This window comes from Sceloporus undulatus, chromosome 4, assembly GCF_019175285.1.
Source record: "Sceloporus undulatus isolate JIND9_A2432 ecotype Alabama chromosome 4, SceUnd_v1.1, whole genome shotgun sequence".
NCBI lineage: Eukaryota > Metazoa > Chordata > Lepidosauria > Squamata > Phrynosomatidae > Sceloporus > Sceloporus undulatus.
This window is the reverse complement of record NC_056525.1, coordinates 232931297-232946761: the sequence shown is the minus strand read 5'-3', so window position 1 is coordinate 232946761 and position 15465 is coordinate 232931297. Positions and strand designations below refer to the sequence as shown.

At 44.8% G+C, this 15465-nt stretch overlaps 2 protein-coding genes across 3 annotated transcripts in view; both read right to left on the bottom strand.

Moving 5' to 3' along the window:
- DEPTOR (DEP domain containing MTOR interacting protein) overlaps positions 1–15465 on the bottom strand; it is a 741617-nt gene that overhangs the window by 589651 nt on the left and 136501 nt on the right. The window lies entirely within an intron of this gene.
- Positions 1–15465, bottom strand: part of COL14A1 (collagen type XIV alpha 1 chain) — a 180076-nt gene that overhangs the window by 141976 nt on the left and 22635 nt on the right. Inside the window, 1 exon segment of the mRNA XM_042461761.1 lies at positions 1007–1123. Within this exon segment, the coding sequence (XP_042317695.1) occupies positions 1007–1123 (117 nt within the window).

Genomic DNA, 15465 nt, shown 5'->3' with positions numbered 1-15465 from the left:
GCTAGCCTTTGTTTAATACAGAAAGTACTTTTAGTAGTGTGCAGTACTGTTTTTATTTCTTGCCTTTTTAATAGCTATATCTTAAAAGATTTTTAATTCTATATCCCCTTATCCAGAATTCCAAAATTCAAAAATTTCCACAAACCAATACTTTTTTCATGAGTTGCTGAGACAGTGATCCCTTTGCTTCTGATCGTTCAATGTACACAAACTTTGTTTCACGCACAAAATTAATTTTAAAAATATTGTACCAAATTATCTTCAGGCTATGTGTATGAAGTGTATATGAAACATACATGAATTTTGTGTTTAGACTTGGGTCCTGTCTCCAAGATATCTCATTATGGACGCATATACAAATACAGTACAGATATTTTACAATCCAAATAAATCCAAATCACCTCTGGTCTCAATAAACTGTTAATTTGTCATTTGTAATGGGATTAATCACTATATTTGTAATTAATTTGTAATGTGTGTTGTCTGTATCTGTTTTAATTTCTGTAAACTATCTTGAGTGTCAGCTCTGAGAAATAGGTGAGATACTAAATAAACATACTGTTAATTTTAAGAGGTCAACTTGCATTATGCATATGTTGGTCTACTTCCAAGTCACTTCCAGTTGGAAAAAGTGGCTTCCCCTGGACCTAACATGCCCAACAATATCTTAGAGATTGCCTGGGGCATTTGGAAACCTTTAGTAAAGGGTGCAATGTGAGGGGTTTAGCTTTGTCCTCCTGCACCCTTCAACCCCAGACAGTTGCCCTCTCCTGGTGCTGAATATCTCAAATGGGTGACTACTTATGATCTGTCTTAGAGAAAAGTTAGCATTAACATTAGTCAATTTCTGGTTTCCATACTTTTTTTTTGGGAGGGGGGAATAACACCATTAATTAACAAGAATCAGATATTGTTTTAGATGAACTGGCCACCATTCCTGATCAATTCTTAAGGAACCTTGCAGTTCAGTGTGAGCATTCATTCCCCTCTCTCGCGCTCCACTTACCTGCATTTGGAGTGACAAGGAGTTTATATCCATCAAACTGCCCTCTAGGGGCTTTCCATGAAATCTGAATACTGTCATGATCAACAACAGTATATCTTAATCTTGACGGTGGGGCCACTGAAAGGGAAGCAAGAAATACAGGAACTGAGATGCCAGTAAAATTTCTCACACATTAAATATTTACATTGCTGCACATACAGACGTTCAAATTAATAGACACAACACATCTTTTGGACAAGACAAAGGATGCAAGTTGCCAAATGAGTCACATGATGCAATCTATTAGTTTGTAAATACATCAAAGTGTATTACTTGTCCCCAAAGACACACCCCAAAGACACAATGAATTAAAAAAGGACTACTGATGCCACAGAAGACAAAGAACAAAAATAAATAAAAATAAATAGGGTTAGAGATTAAAAAGTTCTAATTGAGCAAGCAAAGTCAATGTACAAATTTGCTTCATCTTATATATATGGGAGAAATCATCATAACTGCAGTTTTGGGGTTTCCTCTCAGGTAGGAGTAGGGGCAAAACTTGAAAATGTAATTTTTTGAAATGGAATAGTTAATGTTCCTCACTAGTATTCTCTCCTCCCTTTACCAGTTACTCGGTTTTTCTCATTGCTTAAAGTATTACATGTTACTTTTCTGCTATTTTGGGGTTCATTTCTTTTAAATTGTCAAAAAATTAAGAAATACCCTAAAGGTTTTTTTTTTTAAATCCTCAACATTTTTGTTCCCAAAAAGTAACAAAAAGAAAGAAGAAAGAAAAGAGAGAGAGAAAAAGAAAGAAGTAAACAGGATGAAATAAAATTATCAGTTGTTACTCTACTTTGGGAAATGACAATTCTTATAGCCTCATTAGCTTCCCCCCAAAAGTAAAAGTGACAGGTAACATCATTACTTGTAAAGTGTTACTTCCAAGCTCTCATTTGAGGAGAAGATGCAAAGTTGTATTTCCAAAGCCTTACGGGGACTTAAAATTGAATATACAGTCAGCCCTCCACATTCGTAGCTTTGATGTTTGTGGTTTTGCTTATTTGGGGGATTTGATTAATATGTTTTCTCTAGGAATCCCTAGATCCTCTAGAGAAATTCTGCTGGAAATTGACCATAGAATTGTGCTGGAGGACCTAAAGATTACTAGAGAAAACACTTCTTTAGACATTTGTTGGTCCCCAGCATAATTCTGTGGTCAGCTTTAGGCAGATGTTGACCACAGAGTTGTGCTAAAATACCTAGCGAGTCCTAGAAAGATGACCTCTCAAGCAAAAAAAGGAGTGGTTCTTTTATTTGTGTTTTTTCTACTTTCATGGGGGTCCTGTGCCCCTAACTCCAGTGAATGTGGAGGGCCTACTGTATATTTAATGCAAGCAAAAGGCATCAAGATTTTCAAAGGGCAGTGGTGGTGTTGGGCATGGATCAAAATGACAACAGTGAGGAAACAACTGACTATTGCCCTGAACTTCCAGGCAATAAAGGTCACTAGGTAGCTAGCTATCCTAGTTTAAGGCAAGATGCCACTCCAGACCTGTCTACATCAAAAGCTTTGAAAAGTGATATACAAAAATTGTCAATATATGTACATAAATCGATCCAGCCATTACAGATCTGTTACCCTCTTCTACAGAGATCCACAAAACTATAATTGCAAGAATTCCCATTAAAGTGTGATGATGAAAAACCATATGACATAGGGTTCTGCCACACAAACTGCAGAATTAATACATTTTGACACAGCTTTATGTGCCATGGCTCCATCCTATACAATCCTGGGATTTCTTGTGTGTTGTGGCATCAGAGCTCTCAAACTGAGAGACTAAATAACTCACGACACTACAAGTCCCAGAATTCCATAGCATTGAGGCATGGCAGTTAAAGTGGTGCCAAACTGCTTTATTTCTGCAGTGTAGATATAGTGTTAACTATGTAGGTAACCTCGTGTGCAAATGCATACCAAGATATTTTGAGACACGTCACACATGGAAATACACACACACACACACACACACACACACTATTCCTGAGATCATTATCAGTATTTCCAGAATACAGTACTTGAATTCCACCTCAGAACTCAGGAGTGCACTGTTTGTTTTTTACCCACTGGACATGCAAGGGCACTGCTTCTGATGTGAGGGACCAGAACTCTATTTGTGCCCACCTATTACTGTACATCTGCATCTTTCTTTCCTGGAAATTTGTCACAGACCAGCAGCCAATACTTGCACACTGGCACCAGTCCACAGACCTCCACTCTGGGTAGCACTAGGCTAGGAGGTGATTCTGGGACTTGTGGGGACATTTCTAGGAAGCTAGATATGTTAGATTTGTTGCATTCTAATGTCAAATGTTGTTTGTTGTTGTTAACTTCCATCAAGTTGACTTCAGTTTATGGTTTATATCGGGGGTAGGCAACCTGTGGCCCGTGGGCCGGATGCGGCCCGGCACGGCATTGGGACCGGCCCCACCCCGGTCCTGCCACCAATTGCCAAGGGGGCCTTTGGGGGGCAATTGTCTATAGACGCCTCAGAAACATGCATTTATATTAACGGTTTTTTAAAAAATCAGCAAATTTTTTCACGTGTCCTCCATTTTTAAAAAAAAAAGTGTCTTCCATTTGAAAAGTTTGTCCTACATTTGTCCTAGTTTATTTATATATTTCGTTTTTTTAAAAAAAATTAATTATTTATTTTTTTGCTTCGGCCCCCATGTGTCTGAGGGACATCACCCCGCCCCGCTCAAAAAGAGGTGCCTACCCCCTGGTTTATGTGTTAGATGTTCCATTTCTAGTTTTACTATGTTTAGCTTCCCTTGTCTCCTGCTCTCACATTCCATGTTCCTATAATATGTGTTGTTCAGCTTCAGTCTTTCCTTTCACTTCTGAGCATGTCAATACCTGGATCTCCTTTTGGCTTGGGTCTTGTTGCATTATTAGCCACGGTGCTGGTCATACCTGTCCTCTCCTCTTCCCAAGACTCATTAAGTGCCTTCTGATCTAGGAGTCTCATCTTCTGGCCATGTCTCTTGTTTCATTTTGGACTGTCTCATCATAGGGTTTACAAGGTAAAAGGCTTCAAGAATAGTTTACTATTTCCTTTGTCTGCACAGTATTAAGAAATGTTAGCTACGGTGCTATTGCCAATGTCTAAGAGAGACCCTCCATCAGTGGCACACTCCAATACTGCTGCTGCCCAGCATCTGTTTGGCACATTTAGTCTGGCTTTTTAGCAAAACCCTGTCTGACATGGGAGGTCATACCAGCAGCCATTTTACCATTGCACAGTTCCTTGCACACAGTCCCACCATCACAGAAAGGTGGTGCCATGGGGGTATGCCCTATCTCTCCATCACTCCTTTCCATTTTACTGAAACAACTGAAGGAAGGCCATTCACAGAAGAAGTCCGTGGTGCTCTGAATGACAGAGAGTTCTCCATATTTTAATCTCTTGAGATGGGATAAATGGGGATGTGCTTGAGCACAAATAAGGGATTGTAGAAGCCTCTGATTGTGTGCATTTTGGCTCTCATTGTCTGTGCTACAGTCTTCCAGCTGCTCTACAGAACTAATGGATACACATTCTTTTAACTAGTTGATACAAACTGGAGCTCAGCATCTACCAAAAACAACAAAATAAAAACAGATAAGTGGCAATTAAATAAATAAATACTAGAATCTAAACTTCAGGCCAGGCCAACTGGTTAAAGTCTTATTCTATAGCAATGCTTTCCCCTGTTTATTTGAACAAATTATAAATGCAGTTGCTTTGCAGATTGTACAAAGCCCCAAAAAGGAATTTAACATACATGACAGCAACTGAGTGATTTAGGCAAGCAGAGACAAGCTATGTAAGTTTGATAAAGGGAGTGGGAGAGAGCAGATGCTACAGAAAAGAAGCTGGGCAGTCAGCCTAGGTTTGATCTATCCCATCTGGGTTTGAGTCTGTACTCCTAAAAGCTGGGCCACAGGAGCAGCAATATCACATGACATTAAAGTTGCCTGGTCTCAGGGTGTTGGCTGAAGTTTTGGGGGATTCCTTTTTTTCTATACATCTCCAGGCAGGGAGACAAACTACAGGATGGGGGTTACCAGAGAATGAACAAGGGAACGGGCTGGGAGAGAAACACTGGGTGCTTGCATTGTGTCATATGGAACAAGCTAGGTAGTGGAGTGACATTATATGGCTCTAGGTTGCCATATAACCAGTTAGCCAGGTTTTGTCAGGATCTCCTGTGTGCCCACCTGGCTGAGTCCCAACCATCCTCTCTCAACCCTTGACTGCCTTGCTTCTTGAGACATAACAAGGACCTGTTCCCTGGTCTCAGCTTCTGACTCTGAAAAGTCATGGAATGGGATACAGCTGATCAGATAACCTTGCAATGATACAGCTTTTATTAGATTCTAAATTAATTCTAAATTAATTTTGTGCAAAAGAAAAAATCTGCCTTCACCCTATATGTTTTGCCTTCTAAGTTTAGAATCATAGAATTATAGCGTTGGAAGGGGGCTCATGGGTCATAAAGTCTAACCCTCTGCTCAATGCTGGATCTCCAGCTAAAGCATCCCTAGCAGATAGATGTGCAGCTTCCCTTTGAGAACATCCAGAGAAGGAGACCCCATTACTTCTTGGGGCAACTTGCTCCATTGCAAAACTGCTCTTACTGCCAAGAAGTTCCTTCTATTGTTACCTTCCCGCTCTCTATCACAGTCCTTGAAATATTTAAAGGTCCCATTCCCACTGGGCAATAAAGCGACGAATCTTGCTGCGAGTCAGACTCAGAGCGAGTTCCCAAGTCGTATTCGAATCACGTCCATCGTTCCCATTACAAAAGGGAGCAAACAGACTCGGTTTTTCTTGACCCATGTTCTCGTTCCCATTGATATTTCTCTGTTGTATTTTGACACAGACTTTTTTGTTCCCCATTCCTTTTGCCTGCCTGGTACCGGTTTTTTCCTTTTTTAAGCTGTCAATCAAGCACTTAGGTGATTAGACGTCACGGTGACATCAGTTGCTTCGATGCATTTTGACTCAGGCTGTTTTTGTTCCCCGTTCCCATTTGCGTCTTTCAAACCTGCTTTTCGGGGGGGGGGGGGGGGGGGTTGGTCAATGGATTGCTGAAGCGCCTGAGCACTTGGGCAGCTAGGCGTCATTGTGATTGCCGCCCAGACGCTGAAGCGTTGAGGTGCTCAGGGCTCAGCAAAACAGAAAAGGGAAAAGAAGAAATAATAGTTAAAAAAGGGTGTGCAGTGGATCTCCTCATACATCGATCTCTGTGAGCGGGGGGGGGGGGGGTGCAGGGAGGAGCTTACTGGGTTTGGGAGCTAATGGAGCAATTTGCAGTGTTCAGACACTCGACAGAGCGCCTAGGTGATCAAAAGCTAAATTTTAAAAAAATAATTTGTCTACACACGCAACGCCTTGCCCGCTTCCCACTCCACGGGGGGAAAGGCTATGCGAACTGGGGGAAATGGTGCCAGGAATGCAGGAGAGAACAAAGCTGGTGACATCCCCGGGACAGCCCCTTGAACACTGCGCCTCCCCTCCCAAAATACCAATTCGGACACCTATCATTCCCATTAGTTTACCCCAGCTCCAACACAGCAGCTGCAAAAAAAAAAAAAGGCTGGAAAAGTGCCGTCAGGATAACCCAGGTTATCCACCACTGATTTGGGTTTTTGCCGGTAGGATCAAACTCAAATTCAAATGGGAACGATTTTCCTTAAACAATGCTCGAACGCGAGTTCAAATGGAAACGATGTCCCTATAATCCGATTCTTAATTTGCTTTATAGCCCAGTGGGAATGGGGCCAAAGAGTGCTATAATCTCATCCCTCAGTCTTCTCTTCACCAAGCGGAACACAGCCAGCTCCTTCAACCTTGCCTCATATTTTGGGCTCCATAACTCTTAGCATCCATGTTGCCCTTTGCTGAACTTTCCCCAACTTGTCTATATCCTTCTTAAAATGAGGTGCCCAGAACTGAAAGCAATACTCCAGATAAGGCATGACCAGAACCTGATATAATGGGACTATTACTTTCTTCAACTTGGAAACTGTGCTTCTATTAATGCAGGATAAAATAGCATTCACCTTCTTTGCTGCAACATCACACTGCTGGGTCATGTGCGACACATGCTCAACAGTCCTAAAGGTCCTTTTCACATGTAGCATTACTGATCCATGTATCCCGCATCTTATAAATGTGCATTTTATTTTTGTGGCCTAAATGTAGAATTTATATTTGCCTCTACTGAATTTCAATAGAACTTAATTGCAGTAGGTGAGCATCCAAACAAGCATCTTATCTCAGGGCTGAGAATCACGCACCCTTCCAGATTTTTCTGAACTTCAGGTCCTAGTTGCCTAGTCCAGGGGTAGGCAACCCTTTTGAGCCAGGGGCCGGGTTGCTGTCCCTCAGACAACTGGGGGGCCGAAGCCAAAAAATAAATAATTAAATAATTTTTTTAAAAATTAAATAAATAAATAAACCATGACAAATGTAGGACAAAATTTTCAAATGGAGGGCACTTTTTAAATAAAAAATGGAGGACACGCGAAAAAATGTGCTGATTTTTTTAAAATGTTAAGATAAATGCATGTTTCTGAGGCTTCTATAGACAATTGCCCCACCATGCCCTTCGCGCGAGACGCCAAAGGCCCCGGCGGCAATCGGCGGCAGGACCGGGCTGGGGCCAGTCCCAAGGCCTCGCCGGGCCGCATCCGGCTCGCGGGCCGCAGGTTGCCTACCCCTGCCTTAGTCAATGGTGATGTATGCTGCAGACTGCAGTTCAACAATATCTGGGCGTCTGCATGATTCTCATTCTGCAGTCTCAATGGTATAGTTTAAAAAGAACTGCACCATGTATTGTCCTGCCCATATAATTCCATTTTCATTTTTTTTGTGCTTGAGGCAGCATGACCAAGATAAATTTGTTAAACTGCTACACCTCGTTTGTCTTTCAGGGATTATTCAAACCTGCTTAGTTAGCATTTGGTGTAAACTGTCCTGAAATCTATGGTTTCATAAGTACCAGATTCGCAAGCCTGAGTGCATCTCTATTTAAAAAGAAGATTCCTGAACACGGACAACTAGCAATCTGAAAGAAAGCTCTACTGTTACTCATGCTGATTTTTAATATGAAGGAAAGTTTATTCCAATTTTATTTACATAAAGGAAACTGTACCATGTGCGACTTTATTTGTATGTTCTGTTTGGCAATATGTGAAGGGAAAATGGACTAAAGCAATACCATAGCAAGTGAGAACCTATGATGACCTAAACTGCATTTGGCTCTATCGTATTAAAATCTTTCTAAATAACTAGAGATAAAAAACACTCTCAAAATGGAGCATGTGCTAAAAATATAGACAGGCCTGACTTCTCTGCAAAAGAGTTAAAACTGCTGTCTTCCCACAATCCAAAGACTGCTCAGGATCCCCATAGATGATATTTACACATGTGTAAACTGCAATCAAGAAATTAATAATCATGGCCAATTTGGCCACAGGTGAAGCTGTCATATTTGTACTCTGGCTGATGCCACTTGCTTTGTTCATAGCAAGGGTGAGCAACTTACGGTTGTTGTTAAGACTGCAACTCCCAACACACATTGGTAATTCTAGGAGATGGTTGAGGTTGCAACCCAGTATCTGGAGACATAAATGTTTCCTATTCCTGGGTTATAGCTTGATTTCTCCTCATACTAGTAAGGTTTTGTCCAACTCTTAAACTTCACAGTGGATTTCTTTTAGCCTTGGCCAAGACCTCAGAAGAGGGCCTTGTTCTATTCAAGCATACATGACATAGGCAACCGGTGGCTTCCATGTCAGTGGGTTTTAGTATAGGTTTTGAGGGGTTATCCAGGGTGCTGAGAGCCAATGGTGGAGTGGTTTGAGTGTTGGACTAGGATAGTGGGAGACCAGGGTTCTAGTCCCCAATCAGCCTTGGAAATCAGATGGGTGAACTTGGGCAAGTCACAATGTCTCAGCCTCAGAGGAATGCAAAGGCAACCCCCCTCTGAACAAATCTGGCCAAGAAAACTCCATGATACAGTCACCTTAGGGTCACCATGGCGCGTTACAGACTGCCCCTTTGAGGCGGCCTGTACCCGTCCCTTTCCCCGGGGTATTGGGGCCTCAGTGGCTAGAACAGCAGCCGCTGAGGCCCCGATCCAGCAAAAGGCCGCTTCCCCGCAGCCTGGAAAGGGGTGTCCTTGGGGCTTCAGGCCCCAAGGACACCCCACGATGGCGGGGAGGAGGAGAAAGTGGCCGCTTAGCCCCTTTCTCCTTTGCACCGCTGGGCGCAGCCGTGTGAAGGCTGCACCCAGCTGCGCAAACCAGGAAGGAGCTCCAAAACGGAGCTCCTTCCTGCTCCGCGCAAAGGGTGCACTAAGCGCCCTGGCGTGGAGAGACGACGTCACATCCACGCCGCCCCTTATAGAGGCGGTGCGGTCATGACATCGTCATGGCGGCCCCCATGTAGATGGGGCGCCGCCATTTTGTACGGACTCAGTCCGTACTAGGGTTAGGGGGTGCGGAAGCACCGCACCTTCCTAACCCTAATACGGACTGACTCCGTACTAAAAGGCCCGTCTGTAACGGGCCCATATGTCAGAAATGACTTGAAGGCACGTAACAACAACATGAACGCCACCAATAGATTCAGCACCTTAGATAGCTCCTTTCAAGTTGAGAGTAATATGTGGAATGTAGTCACCAGCCCACTGACATGGAAGTCACAAGCCATCCCTGATTCTCTGGTAAGCAGCACTTCCATAAATCAACATTATCATCACACCATGCTGATTACTGGTGCCTACTAGTAAGAAGAAGGAACTTTCCACTTGGCTCCTGCATAGGTTGCCTGTCTTGGAAGATTGGCAGATCCTGCCTGTGGAATTATGAAACAATAGGCTTTCTGCATATTTGTCAGAATTAATTTCTATTGATATTAATAAAATTAAAGAGTGCATAATTTCCTCTGCGATATGAATGAGTTTTGCAGTTTGATCTGTCTGAAACTTTAAAGTTGGCTACCACATTCAAATATACACCAGGAATATATATACACCAGGAATATTTTTCGTGATCTTCAATCTGTCGACTCTAACCATCTTGGTCTGACCCTGGATTCATCTCTCTCTTCCCTAAATCTCGGGGATTCTGCTGATTCAGCAATGTCTTTATTTAACTCCACTCTTTCCTCAACTCTTGACCATTTTGCCCCTGTCTCTGTACGCACTTCTTCCTCCAAGACTAGACCTCAGCCCTGGCTTACTCCCAACATTAAGTTTCTCCGGTCCTGCTCTAGAGCGGCCGAACGTCTTTGGAGAAAGTCCAAAGAGTGGGCTGATTTTATCCATTTCAAATTTGTTCTTTCTTCCTTCTCACACGCCCTCTCTATGGCAAAAGAGAATTATTACAAATCATTGATCTCCGCCAATGAGAGGCGCCCGCAGCGATTGTTCTCCACCTTCAACACTTTGCTTAAACCTCCCTCTCCTCCTGTCTCTTCATCTTTCTCTCCTAATGAATTTGCTAACTATTTCATCTCTAAGATTACCACTATTCGCTCTGAGATAGTCCCTCCTGATTCTTCTTCTGCTCTTAATCTTCTATCACCTTCGCCTAACAAATTTTCTGTCTTTCCTCCTGCCTCTTTGGATGAACTCTCTACACTTCTGAACTCTTCCAAACCTGCTACCTGTCCTCTTGATCCTATTCCTACTCGTCTTCTAATCTCTATAGCTCCCTCCTTTCTGCCCTTGCTTCTCCATATCTTCAATCTCTCTCTCTCTACAGGCTCCTTCCCGTCAGACTTCAAACATGCTCTTATTTCCCCAATTCTGAAAAAAACCTTCTCTTGACCCCTCCTCTTTGTCTAGCTATCGTCCGATTTCTCTTCTCCCCTTTCTTTCTAAGGTTTTGGAACGGGTTGTTTATTTGTGCTGTCTTGAGTTTCTTGAAGCCAACTCCATTCTCGATCCCTTTCAGTCTGGTTTCCGCCCAAGGCATTCTACAGAGACAGCTCTCACTAAGATCTCGAATGACCTTTTACAGGCCAAGGCTAATGGCCTTTACTCTGTTCTCATTCTTCTCGATTTGTCTGCAGCCTTTGACACTGTTGATCACCGTCTCTTAATTGACATACTCTCTGACCTTGGGTTCTCAGACTCTGTTCTTGACTGGTTTAGATCTTACTTGTCTGGCAGATCTTTTGCAGTAGTTGCAGGGGGTCTGACTTCTTCTCCTGTTCCCTTATCTGTTGGAGTTCCCCAGAGCTCTGTTCTGGGTCCCCTTCTGTTTTCTCTCTACACACTGTCCTTAGGAAAACTCATCAGCTCTTTTGGCTTTTCCTACCATCTGTATGCTGTATCTTTCTGCCCCTGACCTTTCTCCAAGGCTTGAACAGCAAGTCTCGTCTTGCCTTACAGCTGTCTCACAGTGGATGCGCCATCGGTGTTTGAAGCTCAACATGTCCAAGACGGAGCTTCTTGTCTTTCCTCCTAAGCCCACCCTTCAACACTCCTTTTCTGTCTCTGTGGACAACATCTCCATTCAACCAGTCCAGCAAGCCCGCAGTCTTGGCTTTATCTTTGACTCTTCTCTGTCGTGTATCCCTCAGATCCAGACCACAGCCAAGGCTTGTAGATTCTTTTTGTACAATATTGCCAAAATCCGACCATATCTCTCCGCCTCTACTGCCAAGATCCTGGTCCATGCCCTAGTGATCTCACGACTTGATTACTGTAATGTCCTCCTGGCTGGGCTTCCTCTTTCTCACCTCCGTCCTTTAATCTCTGTCCAGCATTCAGCTGCACGCATTATCACTTCCACCCACCGCTCTGACCACATCGCTCCTGTGTTGGCATCCCTTCACTGGCTCCCTCTCCCTTTCCGCATTCAGTATAAGCTCCTGCTGTCGACATTCAAAGCCCTCCATGGACTGGCCCCTCCTTAATTATCAGACCTTCTTTCTCCTCACCTTCCCACCAGGGCCCTCCGTTCTGGTAGTCAAGGGTTCCTGTCCCAGCCCAGGATTTCCTCTGCCCCATCTCGGATTCGCCCCTTTTCACTTGCTGCCCCTCACTCCTGGAACCTTCTTCCTCCACAAGCAAGAGCCATCACTTCTTTAACCAGCTTCAAAACGGAGTTGAAAACCATCCTATTCCGAGAAGCCTTCCCAGGCATCGCATAATTGTCGCTTACTATCTGATCTTCTGTTGTTGGCTGTTTATCGATCCATTTCCTGTATTGCTATGTTCTGTATATGTATTATCCTACTTGTGAGTATGTATTTTCCCTGGATAATGATTAACCTTCCATTTTGAAGCCAAGCCCTCCCTCCAGTCCACCTGCCTTGGTCCAGGCCTCGGAGGTAGAGAGGAACTGCTGGACCTCTTACCCTTTCCCGTCACCACTCCCTTCTCCTTCTGTGTCATGTCCTTTTAGATTGTAAGCCTGAGGGCAGGGAACTGTCTAACTAAAAAGATTGCATGTACAGCGCTGTGTAAATTTACAGCGCTTCATAAATAAAGGTTAATAATAATAATAAAAATAATAATAATAAAACTTTATTTGTATACCGCCCTTCTGAAAATCAGGGCGGTGAACAGCATGTAGTAACAGTACAATTAATCAAAAAAACCATACAAAATATATTAAAACAGTTCAATAAAAATAATAAAATTATCATGCCGGCATACAATGCTGACGCGGGGGGGGGGGGGGGGGAATTACTGGTCAGGGGTAGGCTTGTTCGAATAGATGAGTTTTTAGCCCCTTCCTAAATTGGGCTAGGGAGGTGGCTGAGCGGAGCTCAAAGGGCAGCGCGTTCCAGAGGTTTGGGGCTAAGATGGAGAAAGCCCTCCTAGAGGTGGAATTATATTTCACCTCTGGAACTCTTAGCAATAGCTGCCCTGAAGATCGAAGTGCGCGGGGCGGATTGTACGGAGAGAGGCGGTCCTCCAGGTACCATGGGCCCAAGCCATTTAGGGCTTTATAGGTGATTACCAACACCTTGTATTGCGCCCGGAAGCGAATAGGCAGCCAATGTAAGTCTTTAAGGACAGGTGTTATATGACTGGCCCTGGCAGTGCCAGTGACCAGACGGGCTGCCATATTCTGCACAAGTTGCAGCTTCCGAGTATGGTACAAGGGTTGCCCCATGTAGAGCGCATTGCAGAAATCCAATCTAGAGGTTACCATGGCGTGTACAACAGTTTCAAGGTCTCCCCGGTCGAGGTAGGGACGCAGTTGACGTATCAGCCGAAGCTGATAACAGGTGCTCCTGACCGTTGCATCCACCTGAGATGTAAGGTGGAGCGACGAGTCCAGGAGCACCCCCAAGCTGCGTACAGAGTCCTTCACGGAAAGCGTGATTCCGTTCAGGACAGGTGGAACCACCGCCAGCCCCGGACCGGGGGAACCTATCACCAGTACTTCCGTCTTCTCTGGATTCAAGCTGAGTCTGTTGTCCCTCATCCAGCCCATTACCGACTCCAGACAGGCCACAAGAGGAGAGACGCCAATCCCGGTCACTGCATCAGTCGGAGACATAGAGAACACCGCGCCCCATGTCTCCGGATGATCTCTCCCGGCGGTTTCATGTAAATGTTAAAAAGCATGGGAGACAGAATGACTCCTTGAGGGACCCCAGATGTAAGGGCCCTCTCATCGGAGCGCACGTCTCCCAGCTGCACCATCTGGGACCTCCCGGAGAGGTAGGACCGGAACCACTGGAGCGCAGTGCCCCCGATTCCCACCTCCGCCAGGCGCCCCAGAAGGATACCATGGTCTATGGTATCGAAAGCCGCTGAGATGTCCAAGAGCACTAACAGGGACACGCTTCCCCTGTCCATGCCCAGACGGAGATCATCGACCAAGGCGACCATGGCGGTCTCAACCCTGTAACCCGACCAAAAGCCGGTTTGAAATGGGTCTAGATATTCCGTTTCATCCAAGATCGATTGAAGTTGGATTGCAACTGCCCGCTCGATCACCTTCCCCAGAAATGGTAATAGTGAGATTGGCCGATAATTATTGTGCAACAGGGGGTCGAGGGAGGGCTTTTTTAATAAAGCTTTTACTATGGCCAATTTCAGGTTTGTTGGAAATTGCCCATCCCTCAATGAGGTGTTAATAATCTGCTGTAACAATGAAGTTACAGCTGGGCCCCCCTGTGCCGCTAGCCATGAGGGACAGGGATCAAGAGAGCATGTTGTCTTCCTAACACTTCCAAGAATCTTGTCCACATCCTCGGTACTGACAGACTCAAACTGATCCAGCCTAACCAAGTTCACGGATGCCCTGGATACCTCTACTCTAGGTTCTGCTCTAAGGCTGGCCTCAAGACCTTCGCTTATCCGAGAGATTTTATCCGCGAAGAAGTTGTTAAATTGGTCGCAGCAGGCCTTAGAAGGTTCAAGGATCTGGTTCAGGGCAGGAGGGAGCTGAGTTAGCTCCCTCACTACCCTGAACAACTCTGCCGGACGCGACTCCGCGGACGCGACACGTGCAGCATAGAACGAGTTCTTAGCTGCACGAATCGCCTCTCCATAGTCCTTCAAAAGATGATCTAGGAGAGTCTTGTCGGATAAGCGCTGGTGTTTCCACCAGCGGTGCTCTAGCCGTCGCAGGACCCGCTTCCTTGCCCGGAGATCTTCCGTATACCAGGGCTTACGTTTGGAAGCAGGCCTGAGAGGGCGCTTGGGAGCGATACTGTGTATAGCCTTAGAGAGACCGGTATCCCAGATGCCGGTCAAGACATCAACAGAATCACCATCATTTCCATCCATAAGCCCCTCTAGGGCTTCCTGGAACGTTTTGGGTTCCATCAGCCTTCGAGGGTGGACCATTCTAATAGGTCCGCCACCTCCGGGAGGGATCTGGGTAGAAGCCTTGATCACTGCCTCCACCAGGAAATGATCCGTCCATGACAGGGGGGAAATATTAGTTATTTCCGCCCACGGATTTTCCATACCCGTACAAAAAACCATATCGAGTGTATTACCCGCAGAATGCGTTGGACCCGAGACCAGTTGAGACAACCCCATGGAAGTCATGGTATCCATGAATTCACGAACCGCACCGGATGGAACGTAGCTGGCCGCGAAGGGAATGTTGAAGTCCCCCAGGACTAGAAGCCTGGGGGACTCCAACAATACCTCCGAGACCAGCTGTGTCAGTTTGTTAAGGGAGTCTGTTAGCGCACGAGGTGGTCGGTACACCAACAAAATCCCTAAGCTGTCTCTGGCCTTCAGGGTCAGGTAAATACACTCGATATGAGAAGTTTGGCGAGCATGGTTCCTGGAAAGAGACAAGGTGTCCTTATGGATCAAGGCGACACCCCCCCCCCCCCCCCGCCCACCTAACCTGGTCTGGTCCTTCACTGAGTACCCGGCAGGTAATAATAATAATAATAATAATAATAATAATAATAATAATAATAATAATA